General features: G+C 39.1%; 1 protein-coding gene across 1 annotated transcript in view; it reads right to left on the bottom strand.

Moving 5' to 3' along the window:
* LOC107395423 (transmembrane protein 132D) overlaps window positions 1-23901 on the bottom strand; it is a 45653-nt gene extending 21752 nt beyond the window's left edge. The window contains exons 1-4 of the mRNA XM_054744224.2: window positions 23549-23901; window positions 17809-18736; window positions 6968-7114; window positions 1289-1460 (exon numbers count right to left, since the gene is read on the bottom strand). Coding sequence (XP_054600199.2) covers window positions 1289-1460; window positions 6968-7114; window positions 17809-18736; window positions 23549-23639 — 1338 coding nt within the window. The 5' untranslated portion in view covers window positions 23640-23901. The remainder of the gene's footprint in view (window positions 1-1288; window positions 1461-6967; window positions 7115-17808; window positions 18737-23548) is intronic.
* Window positions 23902-24781: the final 880 nt, after the last annotated feature.

Raw genomic sequence — 24781 nt, forward strand, 5'->3', positions numbered from 1 at the left:
AAAAAAAAACTGGTCTACATTCCCTAGAACAGACATGTTTGAACAACTTCCTCTGTGATAAAAGGGATCGAATCAAACAGGAGTCGTCTGATTCTGTCCTGATTAGTATCACTGCGTAGCCTGATCCTAAATATTGATCTAAGAAAATACAGGTGAAAAATTTTAAATTAGGAAATGGTGAAACAGGTCATGTTTGTCAGTAATTTTACTTAAAAGGTGAAACTAATATATGAGATAGACTCATTACATTCAAAGCCATATATTTCATTGGGTTACTGAGCCTTTAGATGGTTTCTCAGTCTAAGCTGGATTACAGAAATAAATGGACTTTTGCTGGAAATGTATTTATTTGTTCAATTTCTTTTTTTATTTTTCAAATTTCACCTGTATGTAGGTATATAGCTTTTAACAAAACTATCTTTATTTCTTTTTTTATCTGTGGCTGAATGTTTGAAAAATAATTTCATTCATTCGGACTTCCATTAAGGGATTTAATTTTAAGAGAGTGAAAGACAAGACATATTAAAAGTTTATGCTTATTTCAATCTGTAATCTTTTGATCTTTATTTGTTTTTAGTAATCTTTTTAATTGTCTTGTCTTTTAATCATGTTTTAATTTTAATGTTTTATTTAAAGCACATTTCTGTGATTGCCTTATATACAAACTTTAGTTATTTTAAATTAAATCCCCTTTTCATGAAAAATTCTAAATAAATAATTCAGTTTGATAAAAGGTTCATAATTAAGATTTTTTTTTTGTGGTCCTCTTAAAATTGAATTTCACTTACCTGAGCTAAATATTTGTCTCAAAGAATCTTAAAAAAACAGACAAAACTATATGATAATCTTTTTTGTGCAAATGGTAGATGTAACAATGACTTAAATCAGAATGAGAACATACAGAAATCATTTGAGTGTAATGCCTAGACAAGGCGCCTCCGCCAAGAGGCAAAACTGCACTTATCTGTAACATTTAATCTGCTCAGTTAGGATCCAAACTCCAGGTGATGTTTCATTTTGTTCCTCAGAAAGTTAAACCTTTGGTGCAGAATATTTATCTCTGTATCCAAGCATCTTCATCCAGGCAAAGCAACACAGGAAATAGTCTGAGCGTTCTCCCACATGATTGCATTAATGTTAAGACTGTAATCCTTCCCCTGAAAAGAGATTTCTTTTCATCTAGAACATCAAATACAGATGCACCCTCGATTTTATCTCTCTAACTTTGACTGACATAAAAAGAAAAGAAAAAAGTTTAGCTGAAATGATGCAATTATTGTTCTCTCACCATCACCAGAGGTGCCAGCCCCATGTAGTCTCTCCGGGTGGTGTAGATCCGCATTAAGCCAACATCCTTGACATTTCCTGGCAGCTCCAAGCGCCATGAGATGGCCTGGCTCTCAACCTGCTCCGAAACGTCTTTTGGTACAAAGTCAAGCTGCAGAATTTCCAGAAGACCCCTGTTTGGAGATTAAATAATAAGAAAATAATTCAAAAAAGCGACAGCATTTGGTTTACGTTTAACCCTCTCAAGCTCAAAATAAGTTTTGATAAAAAGGACGAACAATTAAGTCCTTCAGGGGTTCTTCTGGGTCAAAAAAATGCTCATGAAATACAAATGTGGAGTAACCAGGTAGGTAGGTTTTAACGTTGTAAATCTGCAACGCCTGCCTCCAGAAGGTTAAAGCTTGGAGTTTATTTTTAAATGTTCAAATTACTGCAAAAATGTTTAAAAATGAACTAAAAGGGAAAGAAACAAAAACGACTCTGAAATCTGTGGGAAAACCACCTGTGGAGTTTTCACATAAAGACACAGGGGGTCTCTCATCTCTCAACAGAAAATAAGGTGAGAGTGTGAAAGGAAGATAAGGTGAGCTGACAGAGGCTTCAGCCAAGAAATCTGGTCAAAGGAGTGTCAAAGAAACAGCATTTGATGTTATTTGATGCTGAAGAGACTGCAGGCATACCTGCCAGTAAGAGCAGATCAAAAGCACAATAGAACGATATGTAAATGGAGATACTTTGGAGTGGAGTGAAACATGGCTGCACAATAAAATGTTAGGGAAGGAGTCAAATCGGTGGCCAAAGATAATCTTCATAGATCCTGTCAATAACAGAAAATCCCTAAATCTCAACCGAAAAAAAATCATTATTGTCCATTCTGGATCAAATAATGGCAAAGTTTAAACTGAACTTTAATCAAGCAGACTATGATTTGTGTCGACCATGAGGTCATTATCTGTAACTTCCTTATTAGGGCCGGAAATGTGTTTGCTTTTGAACAATGCATAGGCTAAAAGTGTCCAGGCCCTAATAAGTCACTTTTTTTAATGAGCATGAATCCTGAAAATGTGTCTGGCATGCATTTTTTATTTCTCAAAACTGATTGGTAGCAGGTTGTACAGAAGAGGATTAGGGCCACTGAAAAGAAAGAGAAAAAAGAAAACAAAAAGATATCTGACTTGATTCTCACAATTCTGACATTTGACTTCTGAGTATAAAAGAAGTTTGAATTATGTTTCTTTTCAGTGGCCCTAATCCTCTCCCGTTATATTAAATAAAGGCAACTGGACTTTATTAAATTTTCTAGGATTACCATGACGATTGAGAAGCTTCACCAGCACTATATTTGGGAACATTAGGACCTCAAAAATAGTAAACAAAATTAAATAAATAATAATAAATAAACTACGCCTTTGAACAATTAGTGGTTAAAAATATTTTAAGATAACAATTTAAATTTTTTAATTATTGAGAATTTTGTTTTGGTTGCACGATGGCTAAAGCTGCTGTCTTGCAGGAAAAACCTCGCCTGGCGTTAACATGTTCTCATGCATGCTTGAGCTTTCTAGAGGTTTCTCTGGTTTCCTCCAACAGGCCGTAAAACATGCATGTTAGATTAATTCACTATTTACACAACTGTAAGTCAATGTGGAAAAAAGTGTCTGATGAATAAGCAAAGATAAACAATATTACACGAGAGGCGAGCTTCATTATAAGAGACCAGAGTCTGAGGAAGATGAGTCACTGCTTCCTTTCTTCAGTTAATCAGGTTTAGGGAAAGTTTATGCTTTTGTCAACATAGCTTAACTATAGAACGATGTTAGAATGTTCCAAGATTACATTAATCATCAGCTTGTGAAGGAAAAAGTTTTAAACTAAGAGCCCTAGATAATCGATATTCTGGCAGGATTTCTGGCAAAAGAATTTGTCACCGAAATATGAAACTAGCTCAAAAACTCAGGTTAAGCTTACATTAAACTATTTAGTACAAAGGGTAAAATTATTATACCGACACCATCTTTCCGTTTGCTTTGCAACACTAAAAGCACCATATAGGGCTGCATGGTGGTGCAGTGGTTAGCACTGTTGCCTCGCAGCACGAAGGTCGCAAGTTCGAAACTCGGCTGCGGCCTTCCTGCGTGGAGTTGCGTGTTCTTCCCATGCATGCGTGAGTTTCCTCCGGGTACTCCGGTTTCCCCCACAGTTCACAACATGCCTATAGGTTATAAATTGTAAGTCGCCTTGGGTAAAAGCGTCTGCGAAATGAATAAACATAAACATATTAGCTCATATTATGACCAGAAACATGCGGTACACATTTTAGGTCTATGTAAGGAATGTAACTCCAGTCACTAAAAATTTTAATTCATTCAAATACTTCTCCTGATTTACAGTTCTTACCTTGAAATTGTACAGAAGTAGCTACTATAGTTATTCAACATGCAAAACTGAGTAAACCGGATTTTTGTTCCATCCTTGGCGAGCAGCCCTATATGATTGTTTTGTTATGAATTTAATTACTCAGACAGATCTACAGTAGACTGAATTGATTCACACTAAAAATAATGCAAGTTTGAGACTGAGACAGTGAAACACATCTGGTCTGTTTCCTGGGACTGCATCTGTCATCACCTGAAAGCACAGAGCTGAGTTTGTGTGTGTGTGTGTGTGTGTGTGTGTGTGTGTGTGTGTGTGTGTGTGTGTGTGTGTGTGTGTGTGTGTGTGTGTGTGTGTGTGTGTGTGTGTGTGTGTGTGTGTGTGTGTGAGAGAGAGAGAGAGAGAGTTCAGCCTTATTTTTTTGCTTATGAGAGTCCCGGATAAGGCTCAGCACACGAGACACAACTTAGAATATCTCTGCTTCCTAATCTCTGAACGTGCAAGCACTTAAGCCTGGATAACGTAGCCGTGATTATGGATGGCTGAGGATATGTGGGTCGGATGGAAGGCGGCGCTGAGTGGGCGGGAGGTTGCTGGGCAGAGGCGGCTGCGTCAACTGATGTCATCAGGGTTTTATGAAGCAGGTAAAAAAGGAAGAGAAAGTTCATTGAAGGAAATTGTATATACATATATATATATATATATATATATATATATATATATATATATATATATATATATATATATATATATATATATATATATATATATATATATATATATATATATATATATATATATATATGTATATATATATATATATTAATTCCAAATAAGTAAAAAATAAATAAATAAATATAAAGAAGCATAACGATTTGATTCAGTATTTTGTCCTCTCCTTGTTCACACACACAAAATGTACAATGTAAGTGTTCACACAAATGTATCTGAGAGTGATAACAGTACCAAAAATCATTCTTCAGCCAGAAAATCCAGCCAAAATCCACTGAGAGAGGATTAAAAGGTTGCCTCGAGATTGGATCAGTGAAAGGGACGCTCTGCTGTAACTCAGGAGAGACACTTTCCTTGTTACATGCTCCAGAGATTATCATCAATTAGCACTGCTGACTAGATCATTCATTATTATTATAAACCATCGTAGCTGTAATTCAGGTTAATAGTTAGATTTCCAGTCCCGAGCGCTGCAGATGGAGCTGGAACTTGGTTTAGACGTTCTGCTATATGGGTGAAACTGAAATTTTGAATATGGTGCAAAATTCCATTTATTCCAGTAACACAGCATAGGCTGAGAGACAATCCAAAGACTCAGGAACCATTTGCAAGTGTTATGGATCCATTAACTGGTTAGAGTGTAACTGAGTCTAGAATATCAAACTAGTACCTTTTCACATTATTTTAACTGTCTGAAATTTTAAATGTGGGCTTTGCATCAGCTGTACCCCACAATCATCACAATTATAACAAATAAAGGCTTCCGATATCTGGCTCTGCATGGAATGAGTCTATCTCACATATTAGTTCCACCTTTTAAAGATGAATTAGTGAAATAAAATGACTTTTGCACCAAATTAAAAAATGTTTTGTTTCCCCTGTAAGTAGTATTTTCCACTTTTATTTTTAAGGTTGATGCACGACTACAATCTTGCAGTTATGACCCAAACACATGAAAAGAACACTTCAGTCCGAATTTAAAAAATACTCAGGCATTTTAAACCATATCTGAACATTGCCGGTGGTCAAAAAGTCAAAGACTGAAATTATCGTAAACATGCTTGGAGAATTTGAATACGAGCATCAATCTTGTGAGTAAAGTAGGTTGTCACTGGGTTCGCTGGTTTCCCTCTTAATTCCAAAGACGTGTCTTTGAAACTATTGACCTGCTCAGGATGTAGTTCATCTCTCACCAAACGTCAGCTGTGACAGATGCAGCCCTTTGGTGACCCTGAACGGGACAAAACGAGTATTAAAACTGGATGGATGGATGGATTTCATTGCCTTATTTAAAAGTCTAAGCTAACAGTGTCAGGCATCTGTCATTTACTCTACAGTCTTTATGTATGGGTAGGATTCAGAGCCACTTGCAAGCAGATTAGCTCATTGGATATATTTCTTCTAAATGGAACACAAGACTTGTCTGTTTATCTGTTGTATTGCTTATAAACTAAGTTAGCCGACTCCCCAAGCTTTTCCAGATTTGATTGACTGTATGAAGGCAATGGTCAAGACAATTTAAAGACAGCAAACATCCTCACTATTACTTCAAAGGCCCAAGTTCCAGCGCCAAAACGTGTTAAGGATTGTGCATTTCTCAAATCAAAATGTTCAACCACTTCTCATAAATTTTGTGGAATAGATGGCTCATGTAAAGAAATTAATCCAATCAGTCGCGGTGCAACGAATGCATGTGAGTCGATCTCAATGGGACAAAAGCTCTTGCACTCCTGTTTCAGGAGACAGAGAAGTAGGAAGGAGAACACATGATTGTCTTATTTCCTGATATTTGGGTATCTCGCCTGTGATTGGCTAACAGCAACATGACTCTACAAGTCACTTCATTTGCTCTACAATGTTTTACCTCCACAAATAACACCAACCTGAAGGAGTGCTGCTGTGTAGTGTGGTGGAGTTGCTAATGCTAACGGTTAGCTTCTTCTAGCCGAGACGTGCTCTGCTCTCTCATGGATGCTTCATCAAAAAGGGTCTTCCTCATTGTGAGCCCAGAAGGGTGAATGCATGAATGGTTTTAGGTCATCCTGCTATGGTTTTAATCGTGTTTCAGTTTGAGGGGGTATTTGTTTTTCCTCAAGTGTCACTCAGATTATGCACGCATTAAACTGTATAATCCAGGTAAACCATTTTAACTTGCCTTCAGGCTACCAAAACTGTAAAAACAAACTACTTAAAACCCCATGCTGACTTTAGATATTAGATTTATGAGTTTATAGCACTGGTTTGTCATTTTATTAATTCATGAAGCAGAACCGCAAGACACTGCAACAACATGTCCTTTGATAAAAATTGTGTGACTTCGAGATCTTGACAGTTTGCCATTCAAGAACAAGGTCATCAATTATAGCCTTTGGAGAAAAAAGTCTCATGTTTAAAGTACTACGTTCTTTAAAACAAATACTCTAATATTGACCCTTTTTGCTTTATTGTGACCTGATGTAATTGTGGTTGCTTATTCATACAAGGCCAGCTGAGACAAAAGGGAGATTTAGATAAAAAATGCTTCTGTAGCTCACATTGCAAATATTCTAAAATGCATATGCAGCAGCAGTCTGACCTTTTTGAAGTAGCGGACAGCTTCCTGTTGCAGACAACAGACACAGTGTAAGGAGTCGCTCCTCTGCCGGGCTCCACCACAACGTCCCACAGCGATGGGTCACTAGGCCGAGCTGCACTGAAGGACAAGCCCTTCTTTACAGAAGCCCTGGAGTAAACACATAATGGAGTACAAGCTTCCATTTAGACACCAGGAACATTTTACATTTTACCCTGAACTAGTAAAACACATTAGCTTTACAATAATGTGTGACTTTTATTAACATCTGTTGTCCTTTTATCAAGCTGGAAGAGGTCATTTGTGTGTTTGGTTTTTAAAACCTGCATTTGGGTTCATTTTCCTCTGATTACATGTTTCATCGGTTTCTTTTTCATTTATTTTTTTGTGCCTCTTCATTCGTGTTGTGTCTAACGAGGTGGGTCACACACAGGCTGCTCACCCGCTGAGAATCAGCAGGGGTGTGTAAATCCCATTAGCCCTGGGGACCACTGGGAATCTGTTAATCAGATCTGATTCAAACACGCACACACACACACACACACACACACACACACACACACACACACACACACACACTCACAAAACTGTCTGAAAAGATAGACCACTAATTATAAATATTTTGATTGGAGCAGACAGCTCTGCAAATCCAACATTCACTTTCAGCTTTTTTTTCACTGCATCAAAAGTTTTCATGCATCGGTGGAGAAGCCATCATTTCAGTGTCAGTTGTGAGCTTAAGCTTAAACAAATGAATCAAAGACAAAATTGTGGCTTTTCATCTACTGCTAAAGTGCAGCTGTTCACACAATGAAATAAGTATCCTGGATGACACATCTCCCATCTACCTGAAACCTTGCAAAGGCTTACACCCGGCCACTCCAGCCATCGAAGGATCGTCGGATAGCAGAGCCTACACCACGCTCAAGACAATCCAGACTCTTTTCATGTGCTGTTCCACAGATGTGGAATGACTTACCAAGCACGACTAGAACAGGGGCACCCAGCTCTTCAGGGAGCATCTTCTAAACTAGGACCCTCCCAGCACCCGTCCCCATACTCTCAACTCCATGTTCACTTCCCTCTATGATTCATTATGCTGCCTCACTGCCACCTAGGATTGACTGAATAGTGTTTGTTGTTAGCCTCAAGGGCAACCTGCTAGCTTGATTATCACCTTTAAGTCGCTTTGGACAAAAGCGTCTGCTAAATAATTAAGTATAGGTAAATAAGGACCGGCTTGCATCTGTGGTCAAAAATCTCGAAAAAGGCACAAATATTAATTGTTGCAAAATGTGGTTCCTCACTTTTAATGATGGCAATTGTCAAATCCAGAACATTGTAATGACGGATCAGATTTACTGTAACACATTTTCAGTTCTTTTTTTATGGAGGAGAAACCCAGAATGCCCAAAAACTAATTTGCACTGCATTTGTGAACAATACTGTATGAAGCCAGCCAGCATCAGGACCATCTCATAAAGATGATTCTGGAGCAGTGCAGGGGTTACTCAGGAGTGGTGGAAGGCAGGTGTGAGAGAATTTGCACATACAGTGAGGAGAGGATGTTATGGATGATCTGATTTCAAGAAGGGCAGCAAAGAAGCCACTTCTGTCTATACAAATCCAGCTAAAGACATTTCTTTTATGATCTGCTTTCTAATGGTTTAGGGCGTCTAGAAAATAGACGATCTGGAGAAGAAGAGGAGATCTCTTCCATCAGCCCTTTGTTATGCCAACAGAGCCCATAAATGTTCACTTGAAATGTTGACTCTTTGTATAAACTTAATTTAAAGGAAAAAAATATGTGTGACAAAAAATATCTACAAACACTGAAGCAGCAAACTTTCAGAAAAATGAATGAAAATACAAAAATAATCTGGCCACAGCTGGATCAGAGTCTGATTCAGAAGCATCACTGATCTCCAGCGGATTTGTTGAAAATATTCTCTTAATCTAAAAAAATTTGGACAGAACACAACCCGAATTCAAATCTGTGCCACGGCAGCTTTTCAGAACACCAACTAAAATTTTTTGTTTCTGTGACAACAACTATTCAATGAACCTCTTATCTTCTATCATAACTGTATAAACAACATATCATTTACCTTTTACCACCAAAAACAAATTAGACATCTTTTTTTCTTTCAACAACCAATAAAACCAGAGAGAGCTGAAAGCCAGTATGATTACCAGATGGAAGTATTCATAAACTGTTTATAATGTAGGAGAAGGGGTCTTCAACAAAATTTGTTCAAAGGTGACACCGTGAGGGCCAGATGCTCTTATAAAATAAAGTAATATTGTATCTTAATTTATTAATATTTCAGATAGCTTTGTTTTTCATCTTAACTGTTTTTAACTTCCGGCTCTTGGAGAGTACAGATACTTTTTTCTCCTCTCCCTCCCTCTCATCCCAAGGCTCTTTGTCCTGTCTTGTTTGCTTGACGAAAACAATCCTTACCTGAATCTGGTGCCCTTGAGCCTGTGAGGCTGAAGTACCCCCCCCCCCCCCCCGAAAAAATGTGGAATGCTGCCATTGCTGGGCAACTCTTTCTCCCTCTCCCAGCCTGGGTGGGACTGTGACTGGTGAAGGCCGTGGAACCGTATCTAGGAGTCACTGTGCTCTCCAACCCATTAATCTCCCTCCCCTGTCCAAACAGAGGTGACGAGCGCTGCTCCATGCGGCTGCACGCACCAAAGAGAGGACAGTCCCAAACCTACCTCCCCACCTAGTGGACACTTAGAAGGTGTAATGTCTGAAGTCTGTGTGCATATCTGTCTGAGGTGTTTTTCGCATAGCAAAGCTACCCTCTTGGGTGAGAGTAACTCTGAAGCCCCCCCCCCGATTCTATCCACATATAAACCCTCTTGATCTGTTACGGTAGCGCGACTCAGGTTGCGAATGACCACATTCACCAATTCTTGTCATGTATGTATGTACTGCATGTCTGATCTCAGAACTGTGTGTACTGAAACTCTATTTTCCCTCTGGGATTAATGAAGTATTATTGAGTTGAATTGAATTTTGATTGCAGTTTTAGTTGTGAACAGTTATTGATATTTTGGACATGCATTTGGCTTCTAAACATCAAAGTCCCACAATTGGGGGATTTTAGGGCCCAAAGGTCAAGGTAAGCTTTATTTATATAGCACTTTTACTGTTGCTCATGCAACCCAAAGTGCTGAACAGATCAATGCCATGAAATAAAACAAGCTGCATGGGCCACATCTGCCCCAGGGGCCACAGTTGAGGTTCATTGGCTTGAATGTTGTTATGTCCAAACACTCTACATGTGCGCATATAGAAATGCAGATATTGCTAAGAACAGCAGAACTAGGTAAGGTAGATTTATTTGTATAGCGCATTTCACACAGAGAGGCTTTTCAGTGTGAGTTTCATAAGTGCAAATAGCACAAATATTAAGTAACATAATGGCATAATTCAATTCAATTCAATTCAATTCAATTCAATTTTATTTATATAGCGCCAAATCACGACAAGAGTCATCTCAAGGCACTTCACATAATAAACATTCCAATTCAGGTCAGTTCATTAAGCCAATCAGAAAAAAATGTTTCCTAATTAAAATACAAAAATAGATTTAGACTAAACTAAATACTGAAAATTATTTCACATTTAAAAATCAGAAAAAAAATACACTAAATTGAAGGGTGAGCAGTTACAGTGCAGAAGGTGCAGCATAAGGACATTTATTCAAAGGCTGATGAAAATGTGAAAGTTTTCAATTTTTATTTAAAGGTTTCTAGAGTTGGGACACATTTGAGGTGATGAGGAAGCTGATTCTATCTGTGTGCAGCATAGAAGCTAAAAGCATCTTCACCCTGTTTGGTTCTGACCCGAGGTTCTACCAGCTGACTGCTTTCTAAGGATCTCAGAGCCCTGCTGGGTGTACAAGAAAGAGATCTGACATGTATTCTGGCCCCATGCCACTGAGTGATTTATAAACTAGTAAAAGTACTTTGAAGTTGATTTTGTAGTTTACTGGTAATTAGTGTAGAGGTTTAAGAACAGGAGTGATGTGTTTGGATCTCTTGGTTCTTGTTAAGACTTTAGCAGCAGCTTTTTTTGAGAAGACCAAACACAATACCATTGCAACAGTCCAGCCTGCTGGAGATGAACACATGAATGAGTCTTATTTGGACATGAGACCACTGAGTCGTGCTAACTGATGATGATAAAATGCTGGTCTAGTTATAGCCTTAATGCAACCAGTGAAGCTCACGTCTGAATCAGTTATGACACCAAGATTTCTAATCTGGGTCTTTCAAAACCAGGTAATACCCAGTGACGCTGAGAAAATTGGGTTTTTTTAAAGACTAAATTGTTACAATTTACCTCAGCTGTTTGTCTGCAAAACCAGCTTCAAGCTGACTAACTTCATCCTGGATCATATTGTGTCAGACAAGACGACACAAGTCAGCCAGCAATTTTTTTTAACGTTGTAAGCAAACAGATCAGAATACAAACTAACCTCATTTTGGAAGAAAGTACAACTTCTTTTTATTTATTTTTTTTTTCAGTTCACGGAAAAGCTTAGAAAAATATTTGTCCGAAGTTTTACGTCATTTTTCTAAAATCCAATATGTTTGTTCCCATCTTCTTGTCCAGATTAAGTGTCAAAGTGACTGTAGCACCTGTTGGCCTCTTCCCAGGGGGCCACAACACTTCAGCAGACCCGTATCGAGTGTGGCACAGTGACTTGATGGCAGAATCTTCCTTGATCAACGAGCTTCTTCACCACAAGGCAGACATGAGCCTCCCTGCAGGGAAACCTCATTCTGGTTGATTCTTTCCTCACTGTTTGTCACTGTCAGGCTTTTTGACAACAGCTGGGGAGCAGAGACGATATTGACCTTTCAGGAGAACAACACTTTCCACTGTTTTTATCAAACTCATTCAGTGTTTTTGGTTTAAATGTATGACAGGTTGAAAGCCATCATCTATGTGGACAGGAAATTCAGAGTTTTACTCAGTAAGTTGTGTGTTTAACATTTGGGTAGGGTAGCTTTAAACACACACACACACACACACACACACACACACACACACACGGCTGTACGGAGTTAATCCTGGCAGTCAGCCCAGCTCATCTCCACCCCATAGAGTTAACCTCTCGATTAATTTTCAATCAGGGCCACAGATTATCTGGCCCAGCCCTGCTGGAGTGGACTAAATCTTGAGCCAAAGAGTGAAGTAAAGCAGGGATTTCTCGCAGGAGGAATCAATCACTTTGCCAAGCTCCTCAGAGCTGGCCTTCACTTGGACTTAACTGCAGTGCTCGGTCACCTCGCCTTGTCCAAATCCATTCGGGATGTGGCAGTAGGCCAGGAATACACAGTCTGAAATGGCTGACCTAACTGGAAGATTTTCAATGTTAGGGTTGGTAAATAAGAAATTTGGGGAATTTCAGGTGAGGAGGCCACAAATCCTTACAAGTAGTCAAAGCGGCAGCAGATGTTGAAAGGTTAGTGTCTCCCCACCAACTCTCACTCAGTTGATTTAAACAATGGCCAACGGAGCTAAATTCAGGTCACTTGGTCTCTGCGTTTGTGTGCGTGAGTCAGAGTAGAATGTAAGTATTTTATTTAAGAAAAGTACTTGAAACGCTTTTAGCCAGAGATTAAATTAGGTGCCCTTTGGACGAATCACACGCATATGCACTTACAACACACACACACACACACACACACACACACACACACACACACACACACACACACACACACACACACACACACATGCATCTTAACATCCCTCTCTATTGGCTTGGATCCTGCAGGAGATTACCGTACACTTGCTATGCATGCAGCATGATACCACTAAATCACTGGATTACAGTGAAATTGTCATGCTTTTCAAACAAAGTAATGAAGCAGAGTAAAGCTGGGAACACAAACTTCTCTGCAAAGACTTTGCAACTCAATTTTGGAAGAAAAAAGGATAGATAACGCTGCAAAAACCAATTTGAAAAGTGGAACAAAATGTTTCTTTGACCATGCATTCATTTTTCTGAGCCTGCTCAATCTTGTTTGGGGTCACAGGAAGCTGTAACCTCTCTCAAGCAGGCAACTGAGTACAACCTGGATGAATTGCCAGTCCATCACTGAAATGAAACCATGCCAATTTAGATCCTCACCAAACCTTTGAACAGTGGAAATAAATTTGTCTTAACCATTAGTTCACCATGTTGCCCTTCATCCATTGCTCCAACACAACTGATCCAATTGCTGGATTACAACATGTCCCAGGGGTTGGCAATCCTGGTCCTAGAGTGCCACTATCCAGCATATTTTAGTTTTTTCCCTGTTCCAACACACTTGATTTTAATCAGTAGGTGACTAACAGGCTTCTGCAAAGCTTGATAGCTTGGTGAACAGTTTTGCTTCTTTCTGTTCCTTTTTCATTTTTTTGTTTTCGCAAACCTGTTTTGTGTTTTGTTTTTAATTGTGAATAAATGAAAATAAACTTAAAAAATAAAAAAAAATTAAAAAAACTGGTGAATCACCATTCAGTTAGGTGTTGGAGCTAAAACATGCTAGACCAGGATTGCCTACCCCTGATCTAAAATGTTGATGCTGAGAAACATTTAAAACATGCAGGATGGAGAACTTCGAGCACCAGGACTAGAATAACTATGACATCAGCATATGTGTGTGTAAAAATAGCTTTCAGGAAAGACAGAGATTAAATTATGTGCCCTTTGGACAAATCACAAATCTTAGAAACGCAGTCGGTTCAATGAAATAATAAAACGCTAAAAATGGTGAATTCCAAAGAAACACGTTTTTTTTACACACTGCTATACAATGTGGAGTTCATCACAAGCTTGAAAACACACTGATTCATCCAATTAAAAATTGACAGACTGTTAAAATAGTATGGCACATTATAAAACAGAAATCTGATGAAGGACACACATTTTACAAGTAATGATGTATCAATGCATCATAAGGCCAGCACACGTCCTGTGTGCCTAGAGATCATGGATGTAATTAGTAACAGTAACGTTTGGTCCAAGAAAATAACAAAAAATTAAGAACTGCTAAATTTTGGAATTTTTCAATTTTGCTTGACTCTTCTGAGATATTGTAGTACATCTTGCTTTTAAAATCTTTAAAGCAGAAGCAGAGTAGAGACAGTCTGGCCATTCAATTTTTATTTATTTATTGTTTTTTGGCCATTCAATTTTAAGAATTATAGGATAGCACTATTATTGTTGATTGATAGTACATCATATTTTATCATTTCTCTCTTTCTTGTCTAATCTCCCCATTGGTGTTTAAGGCGGTAAGGACAGATGTGGTTGGCAAAATTCAAATTTGGTATAGCAATCAGCAGATAAACATTTCATATATTATTGTTATAATAATACATTTATTATGGTTGATGCAGTCATATTTTGCTCTTGTTGTATTGTTGTGTGTCCCTTTTTTGTCTGTTTTTCTCTTTCTGCAGGTCTAGAAGCAGACTCTTGTTCATGATTGACTGTTTATTTTCGATTGTTGTTCATGCCATCATTACCCCACTACTGTAACTCTGTCTTATGGTATTTGGCGTAAGTCAGGGTACTGTAGCTTGCTTGCAACTTGTTCAGAATGCTGCAGCAAGATTTTTGGAAAGCAAGAGAAAATATGAACACACGACTCCAATTCTGGATGCTCTGCACGGCTACCTGTCAATTTTAGAATTTGTTTTAAACTTCTTTTAATGGTTTTCAAAGCAATGAATGGGTTGTCCTCTGCCATTTTGTCAGAGCTGTTGCAGCCACATGCTAGTCGGGCACTCTACTCTGAGAACCAATTGCTGTTCTCGGTTCCCAGAGCTCAGCTGAAGACATGAGGGGAAAAGGTGTTCTCGGTACCGGGACCGAGACTATCGGACGCCCTTCCCTAAGCTGTTAGGCTCTCCCCATCTGTAGAGGTTTATAAAATGAGGTTGAAGACCTACCTTTATGATTTGGTTTTAGACTCAGGTTAGCTGTTACTGATACTTTTACATGTTCTTACTCTGTTATGTTTATATTGTTGGTTTTAATTGTTCCTGCTGTTATTTTTAATTGTACAGCACTTTGGTGGCATGTTTCATTCCTGTAAGGTGCTTTGTAAATAAAGGTTGGTTTTATTTGATTTATTGTATTTCCTTTAGCGTGGTACAATTCAAACGCTGACTGCTAGGTGGCAGCAGTTTCTACCAACTTCATCCTGACTCAAAAACAAGATCTCACGATAACACTGGGTGCATCTTGGGAGCATCTGGCATGAGTTTTCTATTAAATAAAAAAATAATTGCACATATCATCTGTATTTTAATATCACAATATATCATATTGTCTTGCAATATTTATCGTATCGTCTCTCCTGTATTGTGATATTTATCATATCATCTATGTATTGTTTTTAATCACATTGCCAGATTCTTGCCATTAGACACAGCTCACCTTTACAATATATTGTGCAGATTTTACAGTGAAACCATGCTAGCTAGTGTCTCAACATGCTAGGACCAGATCACAACGGCTCACATCTTGCTTTAGAGCAAATTGTGCTTCAGTTTCTGTTCACATCATCAGACATTGTTTTCCTGACAAATGCACAGATTTAAATGATCTAATGACAACATATTTATTAACATTTTGTCCTCTATTTTGGAAAAATTATTGTACATTTTATTAATCTGAAGTAGTCTAATGAACAAGCTTTTGCCCACCTAGTCATGTGCATCCAAACAGCAGCACGGGGGAAGTTTGGAAACAGACTGAAGACTGTGTTTCACAGTGACGGAGCTGCTTTTAGATGAAGTTCATTTTTACCCAGAGGAGTTAGGAAGATTACTTATTTGTTTTCCTGCTCCATTAAACAGATGCATTATTTATGAAGTCAAATAACCACAAAACCTTGTTGAAATGTTAGTGGGATGTTGAGATATGAAAACCAGTGAATCATTCGCCAATTATTTCCCTGTTTATGGAAGAGCGCTCTCCATAACTCCTCTCACTAACGGTGAGGCAGTGGAAGGAAGGATGTGTTGGAAATTTATGCAGCTAGCAACTGGCAGGCAACACAAGTCACTCTGGCGTTTGTGCATTTTACTGCACGGCCTTGATGATGAGCCCCCATCATAATTTAAGTGCCTTAAGTAATCGTTTAAATGCATGGAGCTTATCCCTCATGAATATACTAAAATGCACAATACATCCTGGATATTCTGTACGGTTATACATCAAATGCTTCAGAAATAATCAATTAATATGCAATTCTTTCTAAGCTCTTATCTCTTTGACTCAAAGTGATTAGTATGATTCATTTGAATGATACTTAAAGCTAGACCCTTCTGGGTAACTTTTAGCTGGCAATATCGTCTGCATCTTTTCCATTTTTGTTGGTCTTAGTGATATAGATATAAAAATGCTCAAAGTCTCAAGCGTAAAATAAGTAAATGTCACATTTAAACACCAACTATCAGCAACCCTGAGGGAATCGGCTTGCATTTCGCACAGGAAGCATAGAATTTCAATTATTCTGCAAGACTCCAAAACATAAATTTAGGCAGACATGACTAAATTTTAAAAGAAGAATTTGGGGAATTCTCAAACACCGGTAAACACAACAGGGGTATTGTGGTTCTATGTAAAGCTAGTTTAACATATTCACCACCTTACATCTGCATATCACAACCTACTCCAAGGGCATCAAATGAGCATTGGTCATGGTAATGCTAACCATACAACAATGCTAGCATTAGCTGAAGCTATTCTAGCCTGAGGCAACATCCCTGATGACAGGAAAAGCAAATACAACAAAATGTTGGAGCAGCACTCTAATTCCATGATGAACTGGGGATGTCCAAAATAATGCAAGATAGATCCACAGCTCATTTTCTTTGCTGATCTGCAACCCCCTGCTCCACAATCTCACCCCTGATATAGGTCAGAGACTCCCTTTCCCCTTTGTCTCACACACATGCAAGCACGCATGCACAAACACACACATGCATGCATGCGTATGCACACGCACACACACACACACACACACACACACACACACACACACAAAGAATGCAGAGTTAATAGCTTAAAGCAGCATCTCAGAGCCATTGGTGTTAACTGGCCAATCAGCACGCAGCTCATTTAACTCATCAACTGCCAGCCTTCGCTGGCAGAGTTTCACTGTTTTTTTAAGAGTCACACAATGTTACGCTCTGTGAAGATGTCAACGCCAAAACTTGCAAAACAAAGCGGAGACTCACCTCTTACATCAGGAAGAATCCGAGCGTTTTGAGCGTTATCCATTCTTACATAATCCGTTGTTGAATTGTGATCGTCAGAAGCTTTTCTGGTTCGCTTTTCACTTTTTTTACAGCAGCGGCCCAAAACGATCTCCTAACACATGGATTTTCTGCTTCCTGATCATGTGACGTGTGACGTAAGTGGATGATGATCGGCTTTAGAGCTGGGATGTTTGCTCTCACGGTGCGGGGGCTCGTTCCACACAGTAAAAAAATGCAAATGACGACTTTAGTCATCAATGGCAGTTAACGAGTTACTATTAATGTCCTAGCAGAGTGGGCGGGGCAAACCAATCTTTCCAGGGTTGAGTTTGGCTATTGATGAGGGCTCTTGGGACATTGTGAGCTTCAACAATCAGTTTTCCTTTGTAAAACAACATTTTCTAGGACACCTTTATTGTTTTAAACAGGCCCTTTTGCATGAGGTTTTTGAAAGCAAAACAATTGAAAAAAATACCCAATTAGGTTCATTAAAACAATGACATATAGTATAATTTGTTAGTACCCTGACAGAAAAGCAACAAAGATATCTTACCTTAGTGTGAAATTTTTCACAGTAGATGTATTTGGCAGAAAAATGTAGAATGTTGCCACATCAGCGGTCTTCAGTGGTTTGGAAGAAGTTTGGATCATCACAGCACCCCCTAGCCTGAGTCGATAAAATGTTGGGTTGCCTGATGGAGCTCTGACTAGAGTGACACTTCCAATCCTCCTCATAGGTGTCCCAGATCCCCCGGAGTCTCTCCCTCTTCCCACTCCCACTCGTTGCAAGCTATCTTGTGGCATGCACTGGCCAGTCTGGTCCTTTCTGCTCTGGAAGTAGACTTCCATGAAATTCCCTTGAGGTCCTTTTACTCCTTCAGTTTTTTCTCCTTCCTTGCTTGAGCTTCCAGATTTGCTGGCAGATCCAAACCAAGATGGTTCTAGCTTGAGCTGTGCCACGCAGAATCCTGCCGGAGACACCAGGCAAGAACCCCGGACTTCTCTCGTCTCCCAGAAGGCATAAGCTGTCACACAGTGAGCTTCATCTTTGGTTTTCCCACCTTCGTCTTTCTTTTCATAGCCTCCTTTGCAGTCTAATGTTTCTTGGCTGGAAGTGATGTTACATTCTGTGGGCCTTTGGAAAAGAATCTTAACAAAAGGGGATGAGGAACGAACTTGACGAGACAAAATTACTGGCAGAATTTTCCTTCCACTGAGGAGCAGGTCAGGTGGGATGGTGGCATCTACAGCTAGGGGACCATATGATGCCTTGATAGCTGGAGGGAGGATCCCGGCACCTGGACTGGTGATGAGAAAAATCTTGGCCTGAACTTTCAAGCTGGAATTCTCAGATGGCCTTTGATTACTTTGTCTCAGAAATACATGGTCTGTATTGAAGATCTGAAAGTTGATGTTTGGATAAACGGGGGATGGAGGGGACAATCTTCCAGAGTCTTCGGCAGGTTTCTGGCCCTCAGCAGCTGAAAGGGAAGATATTGCAAAGATAAATTTAAAGTAACACTTGATAGTTTTTAAAACATTAAGCTATAGCTTTAACATTGATATCAGTGATGTTGGGTTAGAAACTTTCATATTTGACACCACCCTGCAGCCCTCTGCTGAGCAAAAACACTTGATAGTTTTGTGAAGAAGGTAGGTGTCCTAGGGGGCGCTCTTAACCTGCTTAAGGGCTTTTAGCTGTAATGCTAGTTGTTAGCATTTTCAGTTTGCTGGTCAACAATAAAAAGCACAAGAAGAAAAGCATATAAGTTTGCTTTTACTGTAATCATCATGGAGGAGACTGGAAGTAAAAATCAGAGAGTGGGCAGCAGTAGCTCAACAGGTAATGGGAAGGTTGCAGGTTTGATCCCGGCTCCAGACAGAGAATTGTGCTGTTGTGTCCTTGGGCAAGACACCTAACCCACCTTGCCCGCTGTGGTGGTCAGAGGGGCCGGTGGCACCAGGGCTCGGCAGCCTGACCCCTGTCAGTGCGCCCCAGGGCAGCTGTGGCTACACTGTAGCTCATCCCCATCAGTGTGTGAATGTGTGTGTGAATGGATGAATGATACCACTGTAGTATAAAGGGCTTTGGAGTCCTCTGACGGTGAAAGGCGCTATACAAGTGCGGGTCATTTATCATAATGTCTTTGGAGGAGAAGCACAGAGCTAAAACCAGAGTGAACATCGACATGGCCTACCATCGACATATATAATGGACAATTCATGTCCATAGGCTCGAATTACAAGTTTTTGTTCCAAATGGGAGGTTCCCACCACCGCCATTTTGATTGTGTCACACATCTCGTCACGCCCAGACAATCCAAAAATGGGAAAAAGGGTGGAGCTGAGGGTGGGACTGTTACAGTTGGAACAATTGAACCAATGTAGCTACTAGCTAACTTAGCTAACCCAAGAAGCTAAGAAGGGGCTCCAGGGACCAGGATATCTCACCCACATGACCAACTGGTTTCCGTGCGAGGCTGTAATCATGCTGGTCGCAGGGGAGATCTCATATGGACTGGGACTATTAACCTCCTGATACTCGAATTTGTATTTGGTGTGATGTAAAATAAAATTTAATAAAAATATTGACAGGTTTCCTAGAAAAGATTTTATCTTAAATTCAATATCAAATGTTTCTAAATAATTAAAAAAAAGTCTAAGTTGAAGAGGATAAAATATTCCAGTGCAAGAAGCCAATGTTTGTGTATGTGGACGCAGGGTCTAAGGAGGTCAAATTACAAGCAGAGCCTCAGACCGCTGCGATCGTAGCTGGGCGCCATTGCCTTTTACATCAGCTCATGCTCCACGGTTGGAGATCAGCAGGACATTAGCTACATGTTAACCCAAAGCTTATAGAGTTTTTCTGGGTTCCCAGAGATAGCAACGTCAACTCGCCTCCTGGATATGTGTCGCGCTTCATCCCATAATTATGGGGGCTTACGGCCTATGCTAGTTTAAGGGAGCTATAGGAGGCTATGAAATCATGGACTAATGCTGACCTGGCTTTGTTGCTACGTGGCTTGTAAGTAATAATATTTTTTGTCCAACATGTGGATTGTTTTACTTCTTGGTTTATTTTAGCAGTAGGTAGCTCATGTTATTAGCTTGTCGTCAGTGCTAGCTATAGCAGGGCTGTTTGTGACTATTGTAATTCCACTTTCAACTAGTAGGGTGGAGGAGCAGGAAACTGTCCAGTGTTACTAAAAAGCAGCTGAAGTCTCTTGTTTTTGTGTGACCTTCGGCTGATTCTTCAACACTATCTTCATCTCATTCAGTTCTTTCCCAGAATCCACTGATTACCTCACTCTTATCCATATTCTTTTTCCCTTTACTTACTTTTTTTAATCACAATTCTTTCTTTTCCCATCTATATTATGTTTGTTATTATTTATTTATTTTAATTTCTGTTCTTGTGAAGCACCACATGATTTTTATCTTAAAGAAGCGCTATAAAAAAGATGGTTTCTTCTTTGTTCTTCTTCAACTTTAAGGAGGTAGCTTTTAGATTGAGGTGTTAAACAAATGTTCAAGCCTGAGTGCCAAATGATACTGATGTAGTTCACTAACTTATGTTTGGGGAAATTATTTTGAACATTTTACAAATATTTCAGGACATTGAAGGATCAGAAATGGGAGAGTCACCCACAAGTTTTAGGTATATTGCAAAAACAATGGAGTCAAATTTTGATGACTAATGATTAAGAGTCATATATAGAAATCAAAAGCATTGAGACTCAACACAATGACTTTTCTGAACATAGTATCTGCAGTTAAAAAAATAGTAACTCAGATGATAGATTTTAAAACCAAACATTTAAAAAAATGGGGCTTTTTTTGTTCCTGTCCCCAAGGCTGAAGAAAACAATTCCATTCTCCAAAGAAAATAGCAGAACGTGTATTCGTTATAGGTGGAACAGCACTGACAAAGAACATTTTTTATCAATTGCTCATACTATAACTGAATGGAGAAAATATCTACAGGTTTTTTTTTGTGAAATGTTCAAGCAGACAAAGCACTCAGAAGCAAACAAATGCTTACTAAGTGGCTTTACCACAGCAAATTGTACACCTTAATATGATCTCACGCTAAAGCATAGTATCAGTGTGCAAGCATTTATGTCCTACTCTATGGTCTTAAGCAGAGATTTCTAGTCTGAGCCCTTGACATACATTTTGTGCAGTAAAAGTAGCAGATAATGCAGCGTCTTAAGTCCTAAAAAGCAGCTCTTTAACATTTAATATAATGGCTTTTTTGCATTTATACGTTAGATGGAACGGTTGCCAAAGACTGCTGAGAATTTGTTGTACTTAACAAAAAAAGTGCAGCAGCCTATTTGTGTGAAACTTTGTCTAATGCATCACCTTTGATATGCAAACGTTTTTTTAATTCTAACACATTTAATTAATTCATTCATGCAAAAGTTTGATTCTACTTTGAATTAAATAAAAAGTCTAAACAAATTTGAATTCAGTACCGATTCCACAGAATAGACCAATTAGGCAAGAGATTACATACGAAATCCAGTATCTCACCAGGCTGGAACTGTTGGTAACAAATTCTGCTCAAATCCACGGTCGGGTCACACCAAAGACTTTAAAAATGGGACCCAATGCCTCCCTGCTTGACACTCAGCTTTAAGGGGTTGGATGGGGGGGGGGGTTAAACCACCAAATAGTTCCCGAGCACAGCCACTGCTGCAGCTCACCGCTCCGCATGAGGATGGGTCAAATGCAGAGATGTAATTTCACCTGTGTGGTGATGACTAATGGGACTATAACTTTGAGAGGGGGTTTTCATGCCAAGGTTTTAACGCATGCATCGCTCTTGCACTGCCGGAATTTTCTTCAAGATATTTACATGACAAATTACTTTCATATTAGTTGGAGAGTTGTCAAATATTTCTCAGATCTGTCTACAGAGAGGTAGTTCATTATGAAGTTAGCACTTCTACATGTATTTTGAAAGCCATGGATTTGATTCTACTTCTTGTTGCACTGATGGGCCTTCAGACGACTCTGTTCAACTAATTACATGCCAGCGATAATTTGTTTTAATACAGTTACTGTCTTACTGTAATTACAAATACAAATAAAACATCTAATTCTAAAAAGAAGTTTAATGAAGGCTGTTTTAAGTGCTCGATAACCATCCTCTGACGCCAGATGTTTGTGTTGCCTAGTTTACTGTAATTACCGTCTGGATCCTCGTTATTCTACTCCAAAAGACACGAGAGAGTTGTCTGAGTGCACCAGCTTGTAAATCCAGCTGTTTAACTATGAAGATAATAACTCAGACATGTACAGTTCAGTGAAGGTCAAAGTCATCTATTCAAGCATATTTATGTTTTAACTCTGATTTGAAACAAAATTATTACAATTTTGATGAAAGAAAATGCTAATCGGTTGATGCACCGTTTATTAATTTTGTTTGTGTATTTATTGAAGTATCCCTGAATGGCAAAATAAAATAAAATAAAAAAACTATCAGCCGTTTTTGGATGTCAGATATTTGTTTTTAAAGAAGCCCCAAAAACAATCTGAAACATGTGGAAGCACATCTGTGGCTGCTCTGCAAAGCGCGCTGCTGTGCTTAGTCAGGGTTTTCATAACGGAGAACACAGAGAGCTGAATGGTCTCACTCAGACGAGAACACAGCTGAGTCCTGCAGCAGCAGAGATGTAGTAGTCGCATGAGTGATGGGGAAAATATCCGTGCAAATATCTTACATGGATACGAATCCCAGCCAATCTCAGATAGTGGTTATGTTGCATGGTAGTAGCATCACACAGGGACAGTCTGGCCTCAGAGCTCCCGATGCAGGTTATCTTTAAACAACCTGAGAAACAGCTGTGCAACCTCAGCCCCCAGACCTCTTTAATCCTACTGTTGAAGCCAGGAGAGCCTGCTGTCACTTTCATTTAGACAGAGGGATGGCAAAATGGGATGAGGCCATGGGTTATAACCACAAAACCAGCCAGAATAGAAATTCCTAACCTGATGGTTTCAGGAATGACGGAAAGGAGACAGAAAATGTAGATTTTCTACAAGATGGCATGCATCTTACAAAACAGTTTCTATTTTAGGTGCCCAGGTGCATAATCCTTGTATGAAATTATTTGTATTTTATAATTTGGAACTTTTTCAAGTTACTGTAGGTAATCTGTTGTAAACACAGCTGCAGCCTCAAGGCTACTTCTAACCCAGTTATCCTCAAAGTTTCTTAACAAAAAATAAAAATATATATCAAAAATAGATTTTTTCTTTCAATCAAAAGCATTTGCAAATCTCACCTTTAAGAGATGAAAAAACTGCAAAAATTAGAAGCAGAGACCAGAGAGGAAAGCTGGGCATCATTTTAGTCAAGTTGTAGGTTCCGGTCATGAACCGAGCTTTGGTGACTGTGTGTGCACACGCTGGAAAAAGCGCTCAAAACAGATCTTTACATCTCTTGTTGTCCGCTGAGGTTGCTTCCTCTGAAAATTAAAAGGCGAAAAAACTGTTGGTTATAAATTTATTCCTAGATGCACGTGGAAAAGTTTTGGATGCAGCGTCCGTTTCCTCCCAAACGAGGCGAGAAGTATGGTTCCAAACCTCTGTGGGAACACAGCTGGTGCTGGACACGACAGACATCAGACTATTCCCATGATGGAAAATCAGTGAACATGTGCAGTCAGTCAGATTAAGCTGGCCCATGTGGGTCAATCAGTGTGTGTGCGTGTGTGTGTGTGTGTGTGTGGGGGGGGGGGGGGGGGGGGTGCAGACGAAATGGGCACAGATCAGTGGTTTCTCCATGACTGCTGTTTTATTAAATACAGATTACAGTTTGAGAAATATCCAGAAACATTATAGGCAAACACAAGGTTCTAGCTTTCTTTCTGGAAACTAATGAAAATAAGGTGATGGAGCAATACTTTGGGCCAGATTCTAAGTCAGTTTCAAGTAAAAACAACTGGACATTTCTGGTTATCTTCAAGATAATCAGATAATTCTCTTTATTTAATAGCAATGTGTTTTATTTTAGGAGTTACCCACACTAAATTAACATAAATCACTTCTAGGAGTTGTAAACAGGCAGTTTTTGCCTTTTAGACATTGGCAGATATAAATCTCAATTGACATAATAATAATAACTTTGAACCGCTTTCAAACAAAGTTCTGAACACCAATGCAGAACTCATAAATTGTAAAAACAGAACAAATAAAACATTAAAAATAACTAAATTAAGAACCAATAAAAACCCTTCTGGAGTTTGCATGATGCATAAGTAAGTCTTAGCTTCGCAGAGCATGCCAGCCTAAAATCCTAAGGCAAACTGTTCCACAGTATTGGTGCACAAAAGAAAATGCATGCTCTTCCACAGTCCTTAGCTTAGCCCTTGGAACCATTGGGAAGCCAGTGCCCTGAGATCTTAGGATGCATGTTGGGGCATACGGCTGCAGGAGATCAAGGATGTGGGCAGGGGCCAGACTGTTTAAAGGTGAGCAGTAAGGCTTTAAAGTCTATACAGAGTTAGTGGCCTTTC

Source organism: Nothobranchius furzeri, chromosome 6, assembly GCF_043380555.1.
Source record: "Nothobranchius furzeri strain GRZ-AD chromosome 6, NfurGRZ-RIMD1, whole genome shotgun sequence".
NCBI classification, from domain to species: domain Eukaryota; kingdom Metazoa; phylum Chordata; class Actinopteri; order Cyprinodontiformes; family Nothobranchiidae; genus Nothobranchius; species Nothobranchius furzeri.